Source organism: Pantherophis guttatus, chromosome 4 (assembly GCF_059756535.1).
Source record: "Pantherophis guttatus breed Tessera chromosome 4, ASM5975653v1, whole genome shotgun sequence".
In the NCBI taxonomy this organism is placed as follows: Eukaryota; Metazoa; Chordata; class Lepidosauria; order Squamata; family Colubridae; genus Pantherophis; species Pantherophis guttatus.
This window is the reverse complement of record NC_142066.1, coordinates 59,593,368-59,619,349: the sequence shown is the minus strand read 5'-3', so window position 1 is coordinate 59,619,349 and position 25,982 is coordinate 59,593,368. Positions and strand designations below refer to the sequence as shown.

General features: G+C 38.1%; 2 protein-coding genes across 6 annotated transcripts in view; one reads left to right on the top strand and one right to left on the bottom strand.

The window, feature by feature from the left end:
• The window catches only part of MAP3K3 (mitogen-activated protein kinase kinase kinase 3), a 64,703-nt gene extending 58,796 nt beyond the window's left edge, over positions 1-5,907 (top strand). Inside the window, exon 17 of one of the 2 annotated variants that reach the window (XM_060691733.2) lies at positions 4,748-5,907. In XM_060691733.2, the coding sequence (XP_060547716.1) occupies positions 4,748-4,976 (229 nt within the window). In that variant the 3' untranslated portion in view covers positions 4,977-5,907. The remainder of the gene's footprint in view (positions 1-4,747) is intronic. The other variant, XM_060691734.2, reaches the window with a different exon arrangement.
• LIMD2 (LIM domain containing 2) lies at positions 293-24,513 on the bottom strand. Of its 4 annotated transcripts, none has more exons than XM_060691735.2 (6): positions 24,199-24,513; positions 15,850-15,972; positions 14,087-14,131; positions 12,156-12,295; positions 11,054-11,196; positions 293-2,966 (listed from the first exon to the last, which is right to left on the bottom strand). In XM_060691735.2, exons 2-6 carry the CDS (start codon positions 15,889-15,891, stop codon positions 2,884-2,886), a joined length of 453 nt encoding a protein of 150 aa, XP_060547718.1. In that variant the 5' UTR covers positions 15,892-15,972; positions 24,199-24,513; the 3' UTR covers positions 293-2,883. The 4 variants fall into 4 exon arrangements, with proteins under 4 accessions (XP_060547718.1, XP_034272047.1, XP_034272048.1 ...); XM_034416156.3 differs by lacking the exon at positions 293-2,966 and adding an exon at positions 3,480-7,315 and having other exon boundaries at positions 24,199-24,417; XM_034416157.3 differs by lacking the exons at positions 293-2,966; positions 24,199-24,513 and adding exons at positions 3,480-7,315; positions 16,643-16,745.
• Positions 24,514-25,982: the final 1,469 nt, after the last annotated feature.

Below are 25,982 nucleotides of genomic sequence, written 5' to 3'. Positions count from 1 at the left end.
CCATAATTTCTGGTTTTTATAAAATTAATATCCAGTAATGCAATCTCCCTTCAATATTGGACTATAGCTTTTATGACTCTCTTAAGGCTAATTAGAATATATGAATTAATTACTTCATCGGTATATAGCAAGATGGGAGCGTTGAGGCCTGCAAGTGAGGGACAATGAAAATCTGGCTTCTCTAAGGCTTCAGTTAATATAGACGTTAATGGGTGCCAAAGTGGATCCTGGCTGAAACACTTTCAGGATAGGTATTTATTTTGAAATAACTTTTATGAGTTACGTTTCACAGTGAGTGTTAGCATGGATGAGCAAATATTTATTTAGTTTATTTATAAACAAGTTTATATAGCTGCCCCTCTGAAGGTGGCTCTGGGAGGAGCACAACAAACAGGTAAAACTACATACAAAATCACAAATATAAAAAATAAAAATCAAATAGCAGTAATTACATAAACAGAAATACAAAACCTAGGCAAAAAGGGAATAAAAGCAATGAGTACATCAATAGAGTCATCTAAGCATATCTCTGGTTCCTGGGAGCCCCAGGCTTGGTCAGATAGTCAGGTTTTGAGATCCTTTCAGAATATATGGTAATATGGATGGAGCCAATCTAATTTTGGATAGGAATAATGTTTCGTAAGGCAGGCACTAGGGCAGAGAAAGCACAACTCCAGGAGCCCACCAAATGTAGGCCCTTAGTTGATTGTACCTGCAGCATAGGCCTCCTAGCCACAACTGCCACTTGCTCATTGATCAGAGGTCATGAATCTAGGTTATCCAAGTTGCACATAAGATCTGTATGTATGTAACACAATCCAGCACCAAAGATGGCATAGTCCTTGAAACAATGGCCCCCAAAATCCAGCCATTCAGTTTTGCCAAGCCACCCAGACCTGGGTGGTTCACAGGGAACCTGGGAAGAATTCACAGCTTCGCTTTATTTGCCAGGGGTGGAGGTACAGAAGTGTGTATCATATGTGTACTGATGATATCTCACCCACTGGGATGGATGAGTTCACTCAGCAACCACATATAGAAGTTTATGAGGGAGAGGAGAAAATACCAAACCTTATGGCACCCTACAAAGCAGAGGCTGAGGGAGGGACCTCTCCTTCCCAATCACCACCAACTGGAATCAACCCGGAAGGAAACATGCCCTCACCCCAAATCCTCTGAACTGATCCAGAAGGGTACCATGGCCAATGGTATCAAAAGTTGCTAAGGGTTCAAGTAGGTCATGGATACATTAGCCCCATCCCACCTAAGCCAGAGGTCATTCAGAAATGCAAGCAGTGCTGTTTTCGTCCATACCCAGGTCTTAATCATGACTGAAAGAGATGTAAATTCACTTCTTTCAAGGTCTTCTGAAGCTGCTACACAACTACCTTTCCCTGAAAGTAGAGGTGATATACGCCTGCCTAGGTGGCTCAGTGACTAAGACACTGAGCTTGTCGATCAAAAAGGTTGTTAGTTCGGTGGTTTGAATCCCTAGTACAGGTCTCCTGCGTGAGCAGAGGGTTGGACTAGATGACCTCCAAGGTCCCTTCCAATACTGTTACTGAATGAAAATTGTTTGGGATGGTAGGGTTCAGCAATTGCTTCTTGAAGAAGGGTGAATATAAGAGGTAAAAGAACAATCCCTTCCTTCAAGAATTAATCATTGCCACAGCCCACTCACACAGCATCTTACCTCTGGGCCTCTTTAACAAGCCAGGACAGGCATGGATCTAAAGACCAGGGGGGTCTACTCAGTCCTGAGGACCCTGCCTACTTCCTCAGGTCCGACAAGTTGTTTGTTTATTCAATGTGTATGCTACCCATCTCATCAAGAGGTGATTCTAGGCAGCTTATAACAAAATAAAAGCAGCAAGATAAAACATTAAAATATTTTTTTAAGATATTAACATTATAATTGACTTAGAATTAACAAAGATAGCAAGAAAAGGAGCAAGGGTAGAAAAGAGTATTATTTCTATCCATTAACCACTTCCAGTATAACACGCTCCAATTGGGGCCTGAGGCCAATTTGCAGAGCCAGGTTTTCATGTCCTTTTGGAAGGCCAAAAGGGTGGGATCAGATCTCGCCTCAAGGAGCATAATGTTCCAGAGGGCAGGAGCCACAGCAGAAAAGATTCCTCTCCTGGCACTGCTAGCCAGAATTACTTCTACTGGCACAGGTGAGGTGGGCCAATCCCAATCTTATTGGAATCCTTCTACATACTTCTTTTACTGGCCCAAGTGAGGGGGCCCATTCCCAATTTTATGTAATAAATTGGGACCATTAGTGCTTTCTTACTTAGTTTCTGGAAATAGTACAACACAGTATAGATGTATATATATGGATACAGATATATTAAATCTGAATTCCTTGTAATTAATTCAGTGAGTGCTAGTGCTTTTTCAGTTTTCAGAGTATCAAGAAATTTGATAGCTTCTGTTACTTCTGTTACACTTACTACTGGCCAAATAAGAAGGAATCATTGTCCAATTCCTTAATAGATCTTCAGGATTGAAGAATGTACTCAAAAATATTCTACCCACCTTTATATTGGAAAAGCGCTTATGCTAACTAGCCAAAAATAGTTCAGCACATCCCAGCATAATCTGCATTATGCTGCCCGAATCCCTGGCTGGAAGTAACATATTGAAGTCTTATTCTTGGTTATGATCCTCCAAGATCTCAGCAGAAGTTCAAATCCTTATTGGAGATTTTCTCTTTGCAAGTTGATTTTTTTTTTTCAGTAGTAAAGTATATAACAAGTTAAATCATACTACAGTCCAGAAAAAAAAGCTGGTGCCTTACATCCATTTTTAGATTTTAGTATCTGAACTTAACATTTTACATCACCATTCCAAAATGTTGAATGATTTCATTCCTATTCAATTTTGCTGCACTAAAAAGGATGCCAAACTTGGTTGTTTGAAAGAACATCTGCTCCTTTCCTCAGTTCCGCAACACAGACCTGTAGTCCCAAGAGAATTAATCATTGGTGTGGCAGTGGTATTTGTTCATCTCAGAATCTTTTACACAGATGAGTGGCTTCAGGTTGACTCAGTTTTTACAAACAACATTTTCACATGCCTACACTTCTCTCTCTACCCTGGGTTTCTCTGTAAATTGGGGCAGGTTCAACTTCCGTTCCATGTAATGCCTCCTTTTATAGAAGTGATATTGGATTCATTATGTTGCCAGACATTCTCACCCAAGGACAGAATAAAGATAATGGTAGCCATACATCTTGCATGCTGCTGCTAATTCGTTGAATGAAATGTCTTCTGAATCTCATGGCCTTGATTGACCTCTCTGTGTCAGGCTCTCCCCAGTAAATCAGATATTAGAATTAGATGACCAAATTGTACTTTATTTTAAGGCTTCAGCAATAGAATCTTAAAAGTCTGATAGTACTGATCTCCTGCCATTCTTCTTACAGCCTGACTAGTTAGATAGGTTCACTTACGAGTTTCTTTCTTTGTCATTTATGCAGCTATGGGCTATACCAGGGATCCCCAGCCCCCTGGCCATGGTCCACTACTGGGCCTTGAGCCATTTGGAAGTAGACCACGGAAGTGGAGGGAGTGTGTGTGCACGCATCCCTACGTGCGCAAGTGCAGGCGCACACACTCCATTTGCACAAGCAGGATGGGGAACTCTGGGGTATACCATGTTTTTTCTGATTATTCCTTAGACAGTATCTCTTTTCCCATCTCTCAAGGTAATTACTATATATCATTACAACTAATCTGATTGCTTTCATATTATCTTTATATATGACTTCAAGTACTTATTTGTCAGGATCTTCATTATAGCTCAAATCTGATCAGATGTCACCTTTTGTTCTCTGCCTCCTGTGATGGATGTATCATAGTAAACGCATGCATCTGAATCCACAAAATATTCAAAAGTATTTATAATTACAGATAAGCAACCTGCGGATTCATGGAGATATCAAAATTATTCTGGAATTATGCAGAGCAGATTTTGACCACCTCTGTGTGCCATTTCATGAATATTGTTATATCCCATCTCAGTTTTTTTTTAAGACTAAACTTGCTTTAATTTTTTGTACATGCTACAATAATAATAATAATAGAACAGAATTAGAATTAGAATAGAAATAGGACTGGGAGGATAGGATGGGATGGGATGGGATGGGATGGGATGGGATGGGATAGAAGAGTAGAAGAATAGAATAACTTTATTGACATGCAAAGCAACAAGATAATAATCGAATTAATGATACCAATAAGAGAGAGCGTAAAAAACTTGGGAAGGATAATAATAATAGTACTATCATACAACATGGGTAAATATACTTATATATTTACTCAGTGCTCAGCAGAGTAATAGAATGAGGGAAGAAACTGTCTCTGTGTCTAGCTGTTTTGGCATGTGATTCCCTTTAGGAGGGGCCGGGGGCAGGGTAGGAGCTTAAAAAATTTATATCAAGGATGTGAGGAGTCTGTAGATATTTTATCAGTCCTCCTTCTGACCCACACAATATACAGGTTTTCTGTGGAAGACAGACTGGTTGCACTTGTTTTTTCTGGAGTCCTAACTATGCTGGAGTCTGTAATGGGTCAAATGCTGTTTTGAGAAAATAAATAAGATAGCTAGTTAAGAGGCACCATTAGTCCTCTCAGTCTTCAGTATCTTTTCATATTATAATAATGATTATAGTGAGTTACAAAGGGACTTTTCACTAAGTGGCTTTGAACTCTTTTTTCCTGTGTTTTCTCCTTCCAGGAGCCTTGCCTGTACTGTTGTGGAAATGTTAACAGAGAAACCACCCTGGGCAGAATATGAAGCTATGGCAGCCATTTTCAAGATTGCTACACAGCCTACTAACCCCCAGCTTCCTTCTCACATATCAGAACCTTGCCGGGACTTCTTAAGGCAGATCTTTGTGGAAGCCAGGAAGAGACCTTCAGCCGAAGAGTTGCTCCAGCATCATTTTGCCCAACTCTCCTACTGAATTACCATCCCTGAAATAGCATTCCATTTTTAGATGATACTGTTGTCTGAAGTGTTGTGGCCTATATCAGAGAATCCACTCCAGAATGTTGGCATATAGACATTCTGTTTGCCTAGTAAGATAGTGTGCAAGGGAAATGCAAAAGTCAGCCAATTTCATTTTGGTATCTTCATTTTGAGGGATTGATGCTTTCTCTGTCACTACCCATGTGCTGACATGGCATTTGGCATGTGGCTAGGAACAATCTCAAATGCTTCATTTGAATATAGATCTATCTCTGAAACTTGTGACAATGAAAAAGAAGGAAATGGACTCTGAGAATTGCTAAAAACTACAAAAATGTGTATTGGGCTCGTATTATCACTGTTTTACAGCTTTTCAGGTTGCAGGGTGCTGTTTCTACTTCTCTTTAGCCCTCTCCTATGTCCATGTTCCTGGTTGACGAGAATGGGGGAGGGGATTCCCATGGATCAAAAGTACAATGGAATCTAGTTGGAATAAAGGTTCCCTGAATGAAATAAGGAAATCGAGTTCCATTCCAGCAGGATTGTCTAAAGGGGCAATGCAGAACTGTGTGTTCTGTGTCTATGCAGTAACCACGGGCTAACACAATTTTTGTCTAGCAAAAAAAAAAAAAAAAAGTATTGTGGGACTCGACACTTTTAACTTCTATTTTTTTTAAAGCACTGTCTAGTCTTTATGGCATCAGAGAAACTAGGAATTCATATGGGAGATATTAAGAATTTTTAGAAATTAGAGGGAGCTGAGCAAGGCATGGTGCTCCTTCTATGAGTATCAAAAGTCAGTAAATAAAATGAGGAATGTATATGGAATTTTACATTATTTGCAGAATTTATCCAGATTGTAGAATGTGCCATTTTATGGATTGTGTTGCACAGGATATCATGCAATAAATAGATTGTGGTGAGAACTATTGTGAGAAAGCCTGGTATCAATGTGCTGCCTTTAGATGGCTGTTAGTTGATAGGATAACAAATTCCCTTGTGTAGAGTTATACACAGTTAAGATATGCTACAGTTATAATTGATATGAAAATATCTTAATTACTGTGAGAAATTCAGTCTCATATACCTCCATTAGATAGCTTCGTCCATCCAAATCCCTCTCTCCCCCAAATTTCTAACCAAAGATTATTTCATTGCTGCCAAGATTATTCTTCAAGGAGAGGCAAAGTATTACTGCTGAGCCTAGACAGGATTGTTCATACTGAACAGAACTACCTTTTCCACGTGCTTGTAATGGAAAAATTGGGGCAAGGAGAAGTGATATTGCTCACCTGTCTTTATTCATTCTGGGTTTCCCCGTATGCTTTTCTGATCTTTAAAAAAACAGCTTCTAAAGTTTGAGACCATGTTTTCCCACAGTTCTGCAGAGCTGCAGTTTGTTAATCTAAATTTCTGAATTTTTTTTTCTAAGAAACTTTGTTTTTTTAAGAGGCACTTCTGTCAGATTTAATTGAGTACAGTCAAGGAGCTAACTTCTTGATCTCTCAAATGTTTGGTTGCCAACAGCATACCTTTATTATATAAAATGTTGGATTAGAACCAGATACACTCAGACAGGGCCTCTATGAGACCCTGAGTATCTCCGTTATTCATTATGTAGCAAATCATGTACACTCCAGGAGCGTTAGGACAGATGAAGGATGTGACCCACATGCTGCTTTGCAAAGAGCATTCTGCCACTTGTGACACTTCAGGCGTTTGCTCTTAACGTTGCAAAGATATATTAATCTACCCTTGCTGTAGCCCCCAACTTGTCAAGTGTTTGCCATTCTGCAAAACTGAGATTCAGTCTCATCTGTCACTTTATACAAAGTTGCATGTGGTTGCTTGTAACAATATTGCAAGCTACCTACCAGCCTCACATGTTAATGAAAGCAGGTCGGGGAGCCATGCTTTCAGTTAATCAGCAGCACTTCTTTTAAAGCAGAATGCAATTGATATGCAGATAAAAGCTGTTCTTTTCTGCTGTCTCCAGCCTTGTAGTTGTGGCAAAGGCCAGACCAACTATCTTGATGTGCTCAAGTTTTCTGTCATATTTGCTTAAGAATGCCTATGGGTTTATAACAAATAAAATTACATAAAGTATCTGTACGGATCTAAAAATGCTATCATGATTTCCTTTTTTACTTCATTTGCCAACATATCTGTAGGTCTGGGTTTGTTGCCTTAAAAACACGTATATTCTTTTTCAAGACAATAATGTTGAGTTATGGTGTTTCCTTTGATTTTAGCAAATAACCAGCAACAGAGTTGATCCCTCATCTGTCTTTGAGAATATGATATGTTGCCTTGGCTCCTCACTGGGTGGATAAGCTAAGAAATAAGCCAAAGTGTTAATTCATATGGTCAGCAGTGCACTTTTATAAATATATTTATATCACTTTCTTATTAAGCATTTTACTTCATGTAAAGAAATTATGATGTCTCATACTTTTTATTTATGCCATACTTGTTTATGTTTATATACGTGTACAGCAATTATTATGGAATGGGGAGGGAGAAATTGACATCTTTGTGAATTTTAAAAAAGGGGAAAGAAGCAGCTGGTTTTGCAAAGATTTTGATTACTGTTTATTACAAGATGTATCAGGTCAAAATACCTTTTTGTTTCCTTGCTAATTTTGGGGGGAGAAAAAAGTAAGCGTAATAGAATAGCAATATAGAAATGGCAATTTGGAATAACAGAAAGCCACAAATCAGATGTATTAGAGCCTCATGTGTTCCTGTTGATACAACACACACAGTCTTGATTGAGCATATTGCCATTTCTTCACAAAACAACAGTGATCTGCACTGTTGTGTAACAGTGCAACAGTGAGGTTGCACGGTTCCAATGTAATCTCATTTTAAGATAGATTTCACATGTTGGTCTCACAACTTTTGTATATCTGCATTTCTGTGGCAGTTAAACCTCTTTTTTTAAACAAACAAGAAATGGCTTATTGTATGCTGTGTTTACTTGTGATAGAATATATACACTCAATATATATATATGTGTGTATAGTTAATATTTCGGGTTTCTTCCCTTGTAATTGTGAACATATCCCTAAAAGGGTAGAAGCGACGTTTCGACAGAATCTCATCTGCCATCATCAGGCTTATGTGAGGGGTCTTTTGCAGTAATAATGAGATTCTGTTGAAACGTCGCTTCTACCCTTTTAGGGATATGTTCACAATTACACGGGAAGAAACCCGAAATATTAACTATACACACATATATACCCGTGAAAACTTACATAGACAAATATATATATATGTATGTATGTATGTATGTATGTATGTATGTGTGTGTGTGTGTGTATATATATATATATATAGTGAGTGAATAGCATACGAATAATCTGAGAAGTGGGAAAAAGTCTTTGCAATATCTGAATTGCTAACATTGATATACTGCTACTCAGTGCAATAAATTTGTTCCTGAAATTTCATCTAGATAATATTCATTGGAGTTCTACAACATCAAATAATTCAGGAGTGCTTACTTCCAGGTAAATGCATAAGGAATTATAGCCTTAAAAATGCCTCTTTTCTTTTGTAAATTATCTTTTATGCCAACTATTTCCAGACTTTCATTATTTTTGCTTTATAAAAGACCCCTTAGGAATTTCTCTTGTGAACGCTTTATGGCCTCCTGAGGAATTCATGATGCAGATTTGCTTTTGGAAAGTTTCTGATTCTCATCAGTGCAAATGAAAGAGTGAGAGAAAAAGGATATTTTGCAAATTCTTTCACGGAATTGTAATTATAAGCAAGGAAACAAAGATGGGTTTAGGCTTGGTACGACGATTCTGTATACTCCAGCTTCACCAGCCACTTTTCTGCTAAACAGCATACATTTAAAATACCTTTTGTATAGAAGCTATTGCCTTCAGACAACATATATCTTATTATCTTTCCTGAATTGCCTCATTATATGTGGGCTAATTTAATATATGATTTGAAAGTTTGACAGATAGCAAAAAATATAGATTGTCTTGTTTGGTGATATATTTCTGCAAGATTTCACGGCTAATCTGAGATCACATCAGATCTTTGAATTTATACTTTTGAATGTGATAGTATGTCTGACTTTACCAAATTTACCCAAGAAATTACTGAGATTGGGTAATTAAGTTTGCAGCCTTCTGTATATTTTTCACTGCCAGTGCTAGAACAAAAATTTTAATTTAACTCAGAGAGCTTTGTAGAACATTCTGTGATTTATCATTTGGACCTGGAGTATACAGAAGACCTTGAAGTACTTGTCTGTTTCTAATTTTTATGAATTTCTATAATGACTGAGGCTTGCAGTGCAAAGCCAGGCCAATGTGTAACTTTTATTTACAATAAAATATAATTTTCAGCTACTTACGTGTGCTACTATATCTTGTATTATTGGAGGCTGCTTGAAGTGAAAGTTTCAATAGCTCCATTTTGCAAAAACACACTATGAATTCTCAACATAGCCATAGTGGGATAGTGAAAATTGTCTCACACTTTTTAAACTCAATTAATAACAAGTTATTTTATCAGATGTTCTCTTTGAAATCCACAACCAGGGAAGTGAAGCAATCCTATATGGCTGTGAATTGTGGGATTTGTTTAAATGTGAGAAAGGTACACTCAGCACTTTAAAAGATGCTTATCATCTCTCATAGCCTGCTAAGCACATTTTTCTGCATATTCTGGAATGTAGGCACCAAACACACTACCTTTTATTAAGGAAGACATGTTTTAAAGTTGCTGAACATGCCATCTGACATGTTCTATATGAATTGTGTGTGAACCACAGCTTTTCTTCTAGCCAGTGATATTAAACTCCTGGTTTTTTAATGCATACAATGATGACTGAATTGTTCTCCCATGTAGAACATGTTTCTTGTTCAGCAAGAAATCTTTTGGAAACTGAAATAGAAGTTGCACATTTTCATCTCTCAAAACTTTCATAAACGACATCAAAGAAGAAAAGCTCAGAAAACCTATATTACAAAAATAAGACAGTGCAGCTCTGGACACAAACACCACAAGTGTACTTCAGCTTATCACGTACCACTGAAAAGGCAGATATAAAAGATAGACACTGAATTCTTCCCCAGAGTTTAAGGCTGAATGGATAGAACAGAGCTGATGAGAACTAGGATGCAAGGTTTGCTATTCCCTTTCAGACCCACGTTCGTCATGGTTTTGGACTAATATACATGCTTCTGTAACTTAAACCAATTCTACCCCCAGAACCCTTAATGTCCAGGATCTCTTATATGCCTCCTTGAAATTCCAAAAGTTGTATTTTCTATTTCATTGTTTAGAATTTCTAAAGCTTAAATATATGCATCTTTACCCTAGATATGTCTATGGTGTTTGCAGCAGAAGCACACAGCCTCCCCATAAGAAAAGGGGTAATAGGCTACGTTAAGGATTCTAAGTAAATTCACAGTCGGAATTCAACATATTGCTGCCTATTTGCACAATTTGTTCATCCAAATGGCCAGATATTGGGAATAGATAATGCTTTGTCTCCTTCAAAACTGGATGTAAAAATAATTTCTAAAAATTGGTTAAAGCCTGTTGAAAAAGTTTCTTCTACTTGAACGTCAAAAGCAAGGAAAGCAACATCTAGATCAACCTATTAGGATGCTGATTGACTTCCTAAAAGGGTGACTGGTTGTATCTTAATATGTTGTATGGAATAATGTGTAGTCAGACTTTTAACCAAGGAAATGTAGAGGTGTGAAATATCACATTTACAGCTTGCTAGTCAAACTGTTTAGCTACAATCCTGATTGCAACTCCATTACTAGTATGACCTAGTATAGCCTAGAACTAGTATGACCTTTTTATAGCATTCCTGCTTTTCCATGAGTAAAGCAAAATTTCCCATTTTCAACGTGTGTAGTTTTTTGGATGCTTAATTCTTTCCACAGCCCATTAAAACTGTGGTTCATTCTTGCTTAGTCTTTCCTGCTCCTAGCCATCTTGCAATTACCATTGCTCTCCATCAGCTCAGTTCATCCCCATATCAAAGATCTCAAAGTGGGGAACTACAGGCTATGGGTCATGCTGTATCTGTACCATTTTCCACCTCTTTCTGCAGCCAGAGTTGCTTGTGCTGCTTGCGCCCAAAACCTTCATCATAGTTGCCTTTGCTCTTGAACAGCTGCTGGTAATGTGGCTTGCAGTAGAATTCCCCATGGAGAGCTGCATAACTACCCAAGCTGAATAGAAACAAGAACATGTTAGGGCTTACTAGGAAAAGGCTGAAAAATGGAAGAAAACTAATATAATGGCAGTTATATTATGAAAACAAAGCCATGAGTTTACTGCTGTGTCCTTCCTGAGAATTTGCAACATGGCATCTTTCAAATTTTGCCATCCTGTGTACTAATAGGAGCATGAGACCTACCCCACAGAGGAAGCATAATTATTGTACTGTACCCAGGCAAAACAGCTGAAGTAATTTAAATGTTTAAATGCCACAAGTGCTTATGTTTCTACAGAATGCAGAAAGAAGCCTAATTTAGTCCTGTTTTTTCTACAATTCCTACTAAACTTAGTAAAGACTTATTTGATGCAAGCTCAACGTCCAAATGGTTTTCTTGGCAACAGCACAGAACTACTTTGCCATTACTTTTTTCTGAGATAATTTTCAACTTCGATTTCCGTTCAGGTACAAAGCATGCCCAACTCTGCTTCTTAACTTTTTCAAGATCAGCTGAGATTATTTGCAAGTGGATCTTTTTTTTTCTTATAGTGAAGTCTCTTGTTGCAATTGTTTTAAAAGCAGACTGAGAAAAGATTAATGCCTTTCTCCCTGTGCTTTAAATGTTAAACAGTGTCTAAAGCTGAAGAATTGGGACCTTAAGGAACTTTGATATGATTGCCCTTTAAGGGGGGAAAAAAACCCCACTGCTCTGATTCAAGCCAGCCATATTTTGCACAGTCTGGGTAGCATTCAGTACATGGTAGAAAGGCTGAAAAAAATATGAGATGTCGTATCAAAACAGAATCTATTCTCAGTTCTTTATTAGGCTGCTAAATGGGATGGGTGGAATTGTAATTAATGATGCCAATTGGGAATGATACAGAGCCAACAACCAGGAGATAGACCCATATATTCCCTTTGCGTTGCTTCCTCCCTGAAGCAAAAGAGGAAAGCTTCTCACTTTTCCCTTACCTTAGCTTGGTGTGGCAATGCTTACAGCAAAAGCAGTAGTTATGGAAGACAAATTTATCAGCCACCAGGCGCTCCATAGGATAGACAGTTTTCTGGCAGGCACTGCATGTCTCTTTCACCTGGGCCTTCATGCTGAATGACTGGGTGACAAGAATAAAAGGTGATGTTGGTTAAAGTAAATTCCAATAGAGGAGGCAGAAAGGGAAAAAGAACAATGTACAATTACCAGTGATTTAATTGTGAAGATACAATTTCAAAGCAATTTGAATACAGCATACTTGACTCGTTTGCCAAGCTTCCTAACTTCAGCTATGTTTAGCTACTAATAAATAAAAGCAGTCTTAAGAGGCACCCTGGTTTAATATTAAGTACTTTAATAGCTGGAATAAGCAGTAGCTTACGGAGAATGTTCCAAATCTAAAAATTTCAGGACACCGGAATTCAGAATGAAATATTTAACAATAGCAATAGAATTTGGGTTTATATATCAATCTGCAGTGCTTTACAGTATTCTCTGACTGGTTTACAGAGTCAGCATATTGCCCTCAACAATCTGGGTCATTTTACTGACCTCAGAAGGATGGAAGCCTGAGTCAATCTCAAGCCCTGTCAGGATCGAACTCCTGGTGGTGGGCAGAGTCAATCTGAAATACTGCATTCCAACCTATAATCAGACTAATAATAATCCACTATAAATATTTACTTAGTAGAAACCAAAATGTTATTGAAAATCATTTTAAAGGACTTATCACAAGCATAATCCTCAACCATAATTTTCACACATTGTGGTTTTTTTTTAATTTTAAAACACACATGGAAATCCACGTTCTGAATTCAATTGGCATTTAGGGAAGATACTTTTGAAATACATCTAAAAAGAGAGCTATCAACTTGCTTTTCAAAACTGAGGTTTAAAAATAATAAAGAGAATGATTACAAATTCTACATAAAATGTAGTTTCTATCTGAGGGTGAATTATTTTATTGCTATTTTCGTATGTTCTATAAATTTGTTGCACCCCAGAATACAAGAATGCGTTCTGAAGAGAAGATAGGCATTGCCTTTGACAGCTCTGCTCAATTTTGATAGGTACATTAATTCTCAGTCTTTTAGGATCAGGATAGCCTAGTAACAGTGATTCAGTGATTTACAGAGTTATCATTTCACAGTTAAACCACTGCAGTGTATCGTACATGGCACTGTTCTTAAAGAAGAGCAGTTAGAACGAGAAACTGCAGTTAGCGGCAATCTTCTCACTTGTATTTTGACTCAAGCAAAACTCTGGTTATTTCTTTAATATCTGTGTTTATTTAAATATTTCAGTTTAGGATTAAAGAAAAGTTAGCAGAAACAATTTCATTAATACACCGAATATCCAAGGATCAATTGCAGTATTTCTCAACCTTGACACTTTAAGATGTGTGGACTTCCTATAGTATTTCAGAGTTCCCCAGCCAGCATAAAGTCTCCTTCCAGAATGCTAATTAGGGAATTGTGGCAGTTGAAGTCCACACATCTTAAAATTGATTAGATTGAGAAACACCCTAATAGAACTACTTGGCTTCCAAGTAGGATTTCCAAGTAGAAATCCCACCCTTCCAAACCTTTGTTTTGGTCTTCAAACTGCCAGGTGAGGCCTGCGCAGGCCTAAACGGAGCATCGGAGGGACAGACTCGCCCCTTCTAACCTCCATTTTGGCTGGCAAAGTGCAGGACGAATGTTGCAGAGTCTATGTGGTTGTTCATAAGGGCGAACAACTGCCATGGTGCTGCAAGATTCATAGGTTCAGAGCTTGTTCATAAACATTAGGGGACGCTGATTGTGTAACTTCGAATGTTCACTAAAGGAACGCTCGTAATCTTGGGATTACCTGTAGTCACAATTTTTTCAAGTAACAGAAGCCAGAAAGAAGAAAAAGGAGTGATAAATACCTTGGATCTCTGTACAATAGATGTCGCCGTGTTGCTCTTTGCTTCCTAAAAAAAGGAGGGGGAGGGGAAATAAAAATTAATGTTGTTCTTGCATGGCAAATCATATTTATAGATTTGAATACAAACTGCAGTTTACTTGTATTATATTTACTGATAAAAGTTAGAAAGCTAGTACTTTTCTTGAACTCTTTCTTTAGTTGTTTGAATATTGTTAATCAATCTACAACAATAATAATGCAAAAAAAAAAGATTCAGGAACTTCAGAGAGACATTCTACTGCTTTATAAAATATGAAGAAAAAAGAAAAAAGAAAGAAAGAAGGGAAAGAAGCTACTATATCCACAAATTACAAGGTGGAAGAACGTATTCAGGTGAATCTGTATAATCACATTATTTTCAAATGAATTGTTTGCAAATAACTCAACAAAATACATGGAATTAAATCGATAGTCTCTTGTGATATATTCTGTATAGCGTTCTGATGCAACTCTTTATGCGTGACAGTGGATGATCACACAAAAAGAGTTACATCAGAACACTATATGGCAAGGAGAGAATCCACTGCAGTATCCAGCAAGCCAAACAGTTGGAGAGCTGGTACCTACATTAACAATTCAAGCAGAATGGGTACCCATAATCATTTGTCACAAGATATCTGCCCAACACGGTAGGGAGAGAAAGGAAGAAACTCAGTACAAGATCAACCACATGGCACACCCTGCCATACATCAAAAGTATTTGGAAGCTGAAGAATGCAGTTTCCGAGTTCTGCAAGTGGGCATCGCACACCGCCTAGGGGCTATCATATGAGGACAAATTATGCATTGCAGAAGATCACTTGGAGGTGGGATATACTTCCAATGTAATTTACCAAATCCCCTGCATGGATTGTCCCTGTGACTATGAAGGACAGACAAGGAGAAAACTAACCACCAGATTGCAAGAACACAAGCAAGTAGTCAGATGGGGAGACCCATACCCATTGGTAGCCTGACACTGCAATGAACAAGGACACACACTCAATTTTGCAGCTACTAAGACTGTTGGATGAGCAGGTATAGAAACAGTCAGGAAAGTGATTGAAGCCTGGGAAACAGGTCCCTTGTCAGTCAACAAGAGTGCTGATTTACCACCAGCCTATCAAATACTTAGAAGGCGAGGGCTGAGCAGCAAAAGCAAATGAAAGAGAATGACTTAAAAGCCAGCCATCAGTACACCCCAACCAACATCTAAAAAGCCACTTACAACAGGCATTATAAATACCACACACAGAACAGCACACATTCTGCTAGAGAGAAGTTCCCTGAAGATGGGCTCCTGCATGAGTCTGAAAAAGAAAAACCTCTGGTCCCAGGGTCAACCCTGATTTGATCCTGTAATTTTTTTTTCTTTACACCTATATTCCTCCCAATGAGAAAAGTATTTTCTTCAATAGACTCTACAGTATACATTAAGTTTTCTGCCATGATGAACATGTTGTTATTTAAGGTACCATGAGAAGTTTGTTATCTGCATAATTAATATCATCACTCAGATAAAAGTAACATAAATTTGCTTGGTTCACATATAATGCTAAATCAAAAGTTCACCAATAGCACTGCAATTTATTGCTGCATGCAATCCCAGCCATTGCTTTAATAATCCTGTCTGAAAAGCATAGTTTAAATAAATGATATGGTGCAATGTACAAACAATATTATTTCCCCATGCTACTTCCTATGAAGTAGCAGTAACTCTTTAAAGATACTCATTTCTGTACGTACATTAGAAGAGGCTGTACTGGATTGTCCCTTAGCTTGAAACATAGTGCTATATTATCACCCACACAGGCTTATATCTTCACTTGTTTGGGCTGGCTAATTCTTCAATATGGATATGGCTTATACCTGAGGAGAAAAGGGAAAAATTAAGTCTTCTATACTAGAATATTTCTCATTTTTCTGAAATGTAAATTCCAGATGACCAAAACATCGTGCACAAATACTGCTAGCATACACACACACTATTTTATTGTACTTTTTAGACTAATTGCAGATCAAGAGATAAAAAAACAATTCTCAATGCAATCTCATACATAGTAGAAATGTGTTAAGATGGCATTATTTTTAGTATATTTGCAAACATAAGAACATGAATATATTTACCTCAGTATGTAACTTATCTATTTTAATACAGTCATTAACAAACATATTTTACAAAAACTATTCTTGAAATAGTAGCTATCAATATAACTTAATAATCAATATAATTTGACAAAATAAATTAGTGTACCTATGTTCTTTAAATCACTAATATATATAAGATATGTACGTATGCAGTGGGGGAGGATTGTACATGTGTATTAGAGAGATTCACATTTTCCCCTAAAGCTCAGAGCTGAAGAAGCTTCTTGGATGAGAAGCAAAACATCTTCAAAGAAAACAAGAAAGTCCAGTTCCCTCTTGACAAAGCACCTTTGGGACAACTGTGACCGAGATGACAGAATCTCCATAGACAATTCTCCCCAAAGCTTTCCTTCTGTCTGCCCAGAAAAATAAAACTGTTGGATTCTCCTACCTAGTTTCAATTTGTTTGCGTCTTCACTGCCACTCGAATCTCTCCTGTTCATGGACATTTACACTTGCTAGAACACTCTTGCCTCTTGGTTCTGCAAACCCTGTGTGCTGCTTAAAGAAATGGCCCTGATTCATTTCCGTTCCGCTTTGTGGTTAGCTTGTTATTTCCTGCTTTTTCCATTTAAGGACATGCCAGGTACCCATAAGAGAGTTAAAATTTTCATATTAGATTCTAGAACCATATAAGCAAAGGGCAAAATGTCCTCCCCAATTTGACATGCCTGAATTCGCACCAAGGCAGCCACTGCAAGATATCTGGCCACTGACACTACCATTAAAACTATTTTGAAAACTGACAGTGCATCAGGAATTAGGTTTTCTAAAATAGAGCAAAATGATAATTTTGTTATAAACAATCACTTGAGTGTATTGGGAAGTTGAAATGATTTGATGCTAAAATGATTTGCCCTTGTTTTGAGTCCTGATGTCAAATTTGTCTCCATTAATTCCTTTGTGCAAAGTTTGTCGTAGTACAATGTAGAACAAAGTTTGTCTTACATAGAATCCAGAAAAGTGTTGCTGGAAACTGACTTATATCATTTTGGACAAAAAGAATTTAAAGTATCTCTAATCTTGTATATATTTTTGTTGGGGTGTATGATGGTGGTCTTGGTGCAGATATGGGGCAAACCAAGGACACATTGGTATATAAAGCAATCCTGTCTTCCAAGATGTTCTATATAATAAATCCCAACATAACTGTTTTGGAAAAACTAGACTTCCTGTACATTGTTGAACAAGAGAGTGCTAAACTCAAATACATCCAAAGGTTTCATGCAATCTCAGAAGGTCTCAAGACACACAATCAGTTTTTAACTCATTATAATTGTTGATCGACAAAGGATTGCATAACCAACTTGTCTTTCCCGCCTTTCTCTCTCCATCTCATCCCAACTTAACTTCTATATCAGTTAAATTAGTTTATTCATCTGATGAAGTAAGATGCAGCTCACAAAAGCGTATGGCTTTTAATAAAATATATTAGTTTAAAAAGGTGCTGACCAACTTCTTCTGCTATCAGGAAGGTATATGTCAACATATTATCAATAAACAAACAAACCACACATTCAGACATGGCAGAAAGGCAAGAAAACTGAGAAAAGTATGGGAAAGGAGTCACAAAACAATTAAATAATACAGTTCAACAAACCCACTCTGTTCTTTTATTATATTAAAAATGCACTTTATTTATTAAATTTATATGTTGCCCATCTCACTGCCCAAAAACAATCAGTATTACATATACCAAAGGATTCTTTCACTAAATCTAACTAAATATTACTTTCACCATAACTTGAATAAAGGTGGAAAGATACAGAAATACAGAAGAACCTCTGGTTCAAACGCTTCTGACCACAACCAAATCGGGTTCCGACCAAACAATTAATTTTTTTTTTTCACGGCCGATTTTCCCTTTTGTGCCATTTCAATAAAAATCAAATACATTATGAATTTTAGCATTTTGCTTATCCTAAACATATTAGATGTTGAGACTCTAAAACAGTGGTGTCAAACTCAAGGCCCGTGGGCTGGATCCAGTCGGCGGGGTACTTAAATTCAGCCCAGGGGCCGGCCTGGAAATATCAAAAGACTGGCCCGCGGTGCCTCTGCCAGCAAAAATGGGCCACATGCGCCCCCCCCGCAGCCCGTTTTTGGGGGGCTGGCCTCCAGCAGTGACACTCAGTGATGTCAAAATGACGGGCACAACAAGGTAATGTGCTATCCTTTTTAACATACATTGCAGAATTTACATTGACTTAAAACTGCCAAGGTTTGGGTCACTCGTTAACTGCTACTGTGGACTTCCTAGGAATGTAATTACATAGCTAGTTATCAAGAACTCAAAGACATTTGTGTTGTTCAGCTGAAGGGTAGTGTTTTTTTCCTTTTGTACATAGCCTGAATTTACATAGCTTAAATTTTTCAGTCTTAGATAGAAGTTAGATAATTAGATAAAATTGAGTTTAATTGCTCTTTTCCAGGTTTTAGATTTATAACCATTAAACTTTATAATAACTGACAACAATTTCATGTATAATAGTATGTAGATAAATGGTCTTTTTTCCATGATCTGTTCGTGTCAATTTTTCTCAAATTAGGGTTCACGGAGAACTTGGGCAAACTGGTACCTATTTGTTTGTGTATTTGTACTGGTATCTATGCGAGTGATATTTCACTTTCATTTGATATACTTGAATTTCAGATTGTACCTTCCAATTTATATAATTGGGGATGGTCTGAATGAGGTTTCCATTAAAAGAAGTGTCTGTTCATTCTCCTATGTGGCTTTAGCCCCAGATATAAAGGCATTCAATTTTGATAATAGTGATTGAAGGTTTTCTTCTTTATAAGAAAATTATTCATTTTCTGTTGAACCCTTTGAAGTCCTAGCTTTTGTTATAAAATTAAAGTATCAAAATCCAGATTTTATTATTAAAGGCATTTTATAGGTAGTCTTCATTTAGGGACTGCCTTATACAATGAGAATTCGCGGTTATAATGGTGATGAAAAAGTAACTTTGCAGCCAATCCACATTTACTATCTTTGCAGGTCTGTAAAGCAAAGGAAAGTTGAAATAAATTCATAAGCAATCACAGTTTCACTTAGCACTTGCTTAACAATGGAGTTGCCAGTTCCAACTATAGTCACTAAATGAGTGATCAGTATGAGAATGTGTGCTGCCATCAGCCTCTTTCATTTTCTCTTTTCTCCCTTAAGTAAAGGGAAGCAACGACTTCATTACCACAGTTTTTCTGAAATTTAAGGCACAAAATTACAAGTTCCTATTACATATCCCTATTTGAGATAGATATTGGATAACCCAAATAATTTATTTTCCTCACTAGTGAAGATTCTTTTTATGTCTTCTGCAAGGGTTTTTTCTTCACCTCCATCACATAGTATTGTGAAAAAACTTAAATCTAAATGGTGTTCCTAAGAACAAGAATTATACTAGCTGAATTCCCTAATCTAGCACTCTTATCATGTATAGGTTTACAACACCCTCAGTTGACTAGTTCATACAACAATATTGTATTGTATATACTCATAGATAAGCCCAAAAAAATAGGTTCAAAAATACACCCACAAAATTGGGTTCAGGTTATCAGAGTTCAGAGTTCAGTTTTTTTTAAAGCCCATCACAGCCTTAAAATTATGTGGTTTTTATAAATTACGTTATAACAATTTGCAGTTTCCCGCCTGTCGCTATGGCTAAAAATTCAAGGCTCGTCTTATCCACAAGAGGTATATTTTTCATGATACTTTAATTGAAGTTTTGAGGGCCAATTTATCTGCAATAAGCCTATCCAAAATAATATATGGTAACTACTTTATATCAATAATTTATAAGATGAACTGATCACACAGCACCCTTCGATACCACTGTAGACACATTGCTGAATAGATTACAATGTCCAGCAAACCATTTTCCCCTGTGAATATTCATGGCATGGTATCTCTAGTGACCTGAGTCAGGGGAGACTTTCCAGGCTAAAACTTGACTGGAGTGAAAGCTAACCTTTCACGAGGACCCTATTACCCTTGGGATAATCCCTTTTCTGGTCAATTTTTGGCAGAGGAACCTTTTTTGCTCAATGTAAGGCTAAAGAGGAAGTGACAGCTTAGCTGTTATATGATAACTTGCCCAAAAGCTATTATTCTGATTCTCTAGCCATCAAATAAGTGGCCAGAGAGTTGCCTAAAAAGATAAAAACATTTACAAGTAAAGGATTACAACGCCAAATAAATGCTCCAAGTTAAATCATTCAAAAGCAATGAAAAGCTGGTCCCTACCAAGGGAGCAGAAAAAATATCTGACTATCAAAGATACTACTACTAAAGTGCATTCTTCTAACAGAAGAAAGAGTTACTGGAAAGAAACACAGTGCAGAGATTCAAGAAGTAAGGACTTTGTTGTTTCCTTTATTTTTTCATTCTTCTTGTCAACAGAGAATTTGAATTTTCTTCATAGGAACTGTTTTGCATATTTTTAATCTCTAGACAAATAGCCTGTTCATTGGCTTCACCAGTGATATTACTCATAGCAACCTCACCAATCACAATGACGTTCAAATGACAATTGTTATAACTACTATGCTTATGTTCTTAAAGCCTGATAGCTGATGTCATGGGGCTTACATCATGACATATTGCATCATATGTTCTCCCTTCCTCTTCCGTGGATGCCCATAATCTTGCAAGACATCCCAAGGGAGCCAGCAAAGAGAGCAACATTTCAGAATTTCTTTAAAATTAAACTCACTAATGCTGAATTCCAGAATCCCATTCATAGCCTCAGAAATGAGAGCCTTTTATTTTACAATTTTTTTAATATTATGTCATAGAGAAAAAAGCTAGTACTTCTAAGCATCAACACCAGGGGTCCTCAAACTAAGGCCCACCGGCTGCATATGGCCTGCCGAAGCAATTAATCTGGCCTGTGCAGGACCATGAGGCTGCTGTGCCCACATTGCCCTGCCCACCTGCCAGCCCCCACCTTTTGGCCGAGCACAGGACTTACCTTCAAGAGCCCCACAGGCTGGAACTAGAAGGCAAGGCCAACATTTTTGGCCTGCAAAATGCTACTGGAGGCAGGGGAGGTGAAAAATGGGGTGTGCCAACACCCTGGGAGGCCAAAAATGGGCCTGTTTTGGGGGGAACCTCCAGTAGCACTCTGCAGGCCAAAAACGGGGTGTCCCCTTGTCCCATTTTTTACCTCCCCTGCCTCCAGAATAGAGAGAGAGAGAGAGAGAGACAGAGAGTGAGAGAGAGAGACAGAGAGAGGGATAGACACAGAGAGAGACAGAGACAGAGAGAGGGGGAGAGAAAGAAAGAGAGACAAGAGAGAGAAAGAGATAGACACAGAAAGGGAGAGAGGGAAAGAGGCAGAGAGACAAGAGACAAGAGAGGGAGAGAGAGAGAGAAACTTGTTGACTGTAAGCTCCTTGGGGCTGAGAAGAACTGCTGCAAAACTGAGTTTCCTGAAGTGGACTACTAGAGTCCTAAACAATTGAAAAAGCAATCTATTAAAAACAAAAGTAATCCAAAAGAGCAACATGCAAACAAAAGCAAATAAAACACCCCTAAGGAGCAAAACAAATTGAAGTTTAATTTGTATGCATTGTTTAATGAACTGTTACATTGGCCATGCCCACCTAGTCACATGACCTCCTAGCCACACCCACCCAATCACATGACCTCCTGGCCACACCCACCCAGCTGATCTGCCCCTCCCCCAACAGTCTGAGGGACCATTAATTGGTCCCGTTTTAAAAGTTTGAGGACCCCTGATCAATACTGTCCTTTAACTACAACTGTGCTATCACATGATTTCTCCCAATTTCCTGTAATATTTTTGCAGAACCATTTATTCTAAGGTAGATTATATATACACTAGCATGTATTTTGAATTTCCTTGATTATTACAAAACAGAATTGACTTCCAATTTTTTTTTTTTTGCAGCTAAATCTTTCTAGGATCCTGTAACATCATCTCTCTATAAGTCATTTATAACTAAGTAAGTTATAAACTAATTTTATATTTAGAATATTTGTTTGCTAATTGATCAAAAATTAAAGTTTTTGCTTATTGTCTCTGACTAAGCAAGATTTTTTAATGTTAAATATTGAAAACTGTCAACATTTTTTTCATTTGCTTTACTCTACATTCAGTTCTTTCTTGTCCTTCTTGTCAGAAAAAAAACTATTATGGAGTCTTTGGATCTCTCAATTTGATTGTTTGCCTGCAAACGTTTCTTTACTCAACTAAGTAACATCATCAATGCTAATGATTAACACTCAAAATAAAGGAGAAGGAAGAAACATAATATTTTTTTAACATGGGATTCATTTTACCAATAGCTAGTTAACAGAAACAGAAGTTAGAAACTCAAAAGTTTAAGAAAATGATTAACTATACAATGAAGGTTTATTAGTATGGCTAAGCAAATATTATTATTATTATTAATATTAATATTATGATTATGATTATTATCAATGATATGAATATTATTGTTATTTTTACTATTATTATTTTTCAAAACTAACTGTACTCAGACAACGTTGTTCACATAGATATTGAGTTTTTATGTTTACTAAAGAAAAATGTATCAATAAAATATTTTATAAAATGTTAGTGAATATGGATTTGCTCCTACACTCTCTAGGAAACAAGGGAATTCACTAGGGCAGTGATTCTCAACCTATGGCTCATGGACCCCTGGGGGGGCCTGCAATGTCATCACAGGGGGTCCGCAGAGGCTTGAAGAAATATTATGATTTAAATCTTGGGTCTGTGGCCACAAAAGATATTTAAAGGGGTCTGTGATGAAGAAAAGGTTGAGAACCACTGCACTAGGGAGTGAGATCAACAATTCTGTGAGACTAATTGGACTGAGAGAGAATGACAGATTCAAAGTCACTCAGCTGGCTTTCATGCTTAAAGCAGGACTAGAACTCAGTCTCCTGATTTCTTGCCTGGTGCCATAACTATCAGATTAAATTGGTTTTGTACAGATCAGAACCTTTCTATTTATTTGAAATAGAAACATGCAATAATATGACTCCTCAAAAAAAGTATGAAGTTGAACAGATTTTTGGATATTTTTTAAAATGCTAGTATTTTGACTTGTTAGATTCCATTACTTGATCTGTTTTGTGTACCTGTGCTTTTAAAAATGTGGTGGTTGGGCAAACCTACAAATACTCATTGAATACTAAATCAATCAAGTGGGAAAGACGTTGCAACACACCAGGGTAAAATGTGGCTGGCCAGTTTCAATATATTGTACAACTATAGCCATAGGATATCCTGTTTACAGCCAAATCCCCCATCCTAGGCTTCAATTGGGAAGCAGGGATTCCAGTTCAGAACCAAATACTGGCACTCAAGACAAGTCTGAGCAGCCAATAGTCTGTTTCCGAATCACCAAACTACAGCAAAATTCCCACGGAGTTTTTTCTTCAAGTGAAATATAACGGGATCAAGCCTTAGAAAGGCCAATTCCATCCCAAAGGAGCCCAGGAAACTACTTTTGATGTCGTGCCCCCTGTTACCAACACCGTCATTCATTTGACTTAGACGGTTCGCTTCCTAAGATAAGGACCAGATGTCTTAGAGTGAACGCCGGGCTTTTGTACAGCACCGAGCACTTTACAAGTCATTCAAGAACCATAGGGCTCAGCAGCCGGGGTGCCGCCATCTCTTCGCTTTGAAAGCACAAATGCAACAGTTATTCTTAGCCTAGCACCTCTCCCATCCTTCTCCTTCTCCACAGCGCACCAGTAGGCACACCTCTTTGCGCTAGTGCACGCAAGCAGGCGAACGAAGCCAAAGTTACAGGTCCGCTCTCTTTCCCGAAACCTGGAGCCTACCGGGCGAGCCTTTTGCCCCACCAGCCCCAAACAAGGCCTCTTTTGCATCTTGCCCTCTCTGCATCCGCCGCGCCCGCCAGCCCAGAGCATCTGGCCGCTGCAATCGGACATTCGCCACTTACCAAAGGGCGTCGCTGCGCGCCGAGACCCCAACTGTCCCAACGAGGCCGATCTCCCGGCGCACCTCTGCTCGCTACTGCTTCCAAGGAAAGTGGGAGACGCCGGCGCTTCGCCCCCCTCAGCACACACAAAGCGCGGCACTGCTTGTTTCCTCCTTCGTCTCCTTTGTGTGCGAGTGCGCGCGCAGCAATCTCTCAGCCCCTCGAGCTTCCCATCCTACTTCGCTCTTTCTCTCCCCACCTCTGTCTCTCCCCTCCGGCTCCGCTGAATCCCCACTGGTTATTGCCTTCTTCTTCCTCCATCAATGCGAGGGCGCGGAGCTTCAAAGGGGACGCGGTCGGGGGATACGCCTGAGTGTGTATATGCGTGAGAGAGATCGAGATCCCCGCGATAGGCAACCAACCGTTTTGGTTGCCTGTCGTGGAGATCAAATGTCGCTCTGAGAAACAGTGGTGGCAGTCAAAAGTTCTTGAAGTCCAACTCCGAATCTGGTCAATCAGATGCCCTTCCCTGGAGAAGCTCCCCAACAAAGAGCGGAGGCCCAGCAAGGATTTGGAGTGGGGCATCTAATGCTTTGAAATCGCCTGCTGCGGTCTCTCTGAACAGGTTATTTCAAAGGATTTATCTGTTGACTTACAATATCCAGTGGCTGCTCAATCCATAGGTCTCACTAAAGGTGCATCCTTTGGGAGTCTCCAAACAGTTCCTTCTGGACATGATACCCAGGACTTTTAATCACTGTCCTGTAACCTTTTCTCATTTATTTATTTTGTTAGATTTATAGTCTCATTGATATTTTTCAGGTGCTCAAGGAAATATATGCAGTTAGCACATCCTTTTCCAAATTTTTCCCCACCCTGCAACCCAATCACCTTCCATGACTGAGGGAGGGCTTAAATCGGGATCTTCCTGTTCCTAGCCCAACACCTTTACCACTACACTGTATTGTTTTTAAAAGTCTGTTGCTGTCTATAAAAATCCAGTTATTTGTAAAAGAAATCGCTTACCAACACAAGTAAAAATGCACAACACAAGTCTTTCCACCATCTCTGAAATCCAATAGAAAAATGGATTGTTCAGAGAATGAATACCTGTGTATGTCTATGGAGATTCTCAATCATTGAGGTCATGGTTGTCCCAAAGGTGCTTTTTCAAGAGACAACTGGACTTTCTGGTTTTTCTTTGAAGATGTTTTGCTTCTCATCCAAGAGAAGAGCTGAAGAAGCTCCTTGGATGAGAAGCAAAATGTCTTCAAAGAAAAATCAGTCCAGTTGCCTCTTGAAAAAGCACCTTTGGGAATACTTGTCTAATTTCTCCAAAATTTACCATCACATTAACTGAATACAAGAATATAAGATATATTCCTGGCTCAGGACATTTATGATCTAAAATTATACAATCTAAAATAAGTGTAGAGGAACAAGACAAGAAATGGAATTTGAATTTATTTGTAAGTTGAATTACAATATATTAAAATTAAAATAACCACCACCAGCTCACCCAAATTAGCACACTCCAGCTCTGTGGATTTTATCATAATTACAGCTCACACCAGAATACTTATCAAGTGAGATAGATATACGCACTTCAACCAGTATGAAAAGCTCTGATAGGACATATGAACAACATAACAAGGAACAAAAGCCTCATGTCTGCGACATTATTCAGTTGTTTTGCTGTGTGATATTCTACTAATAAGCAACTACACCACTATGTGCCTTGATTAAATACAATAGCCCTTATATCTATCTGATCCTTTCTGATCAGGTATTTGATTCAGTTTTTC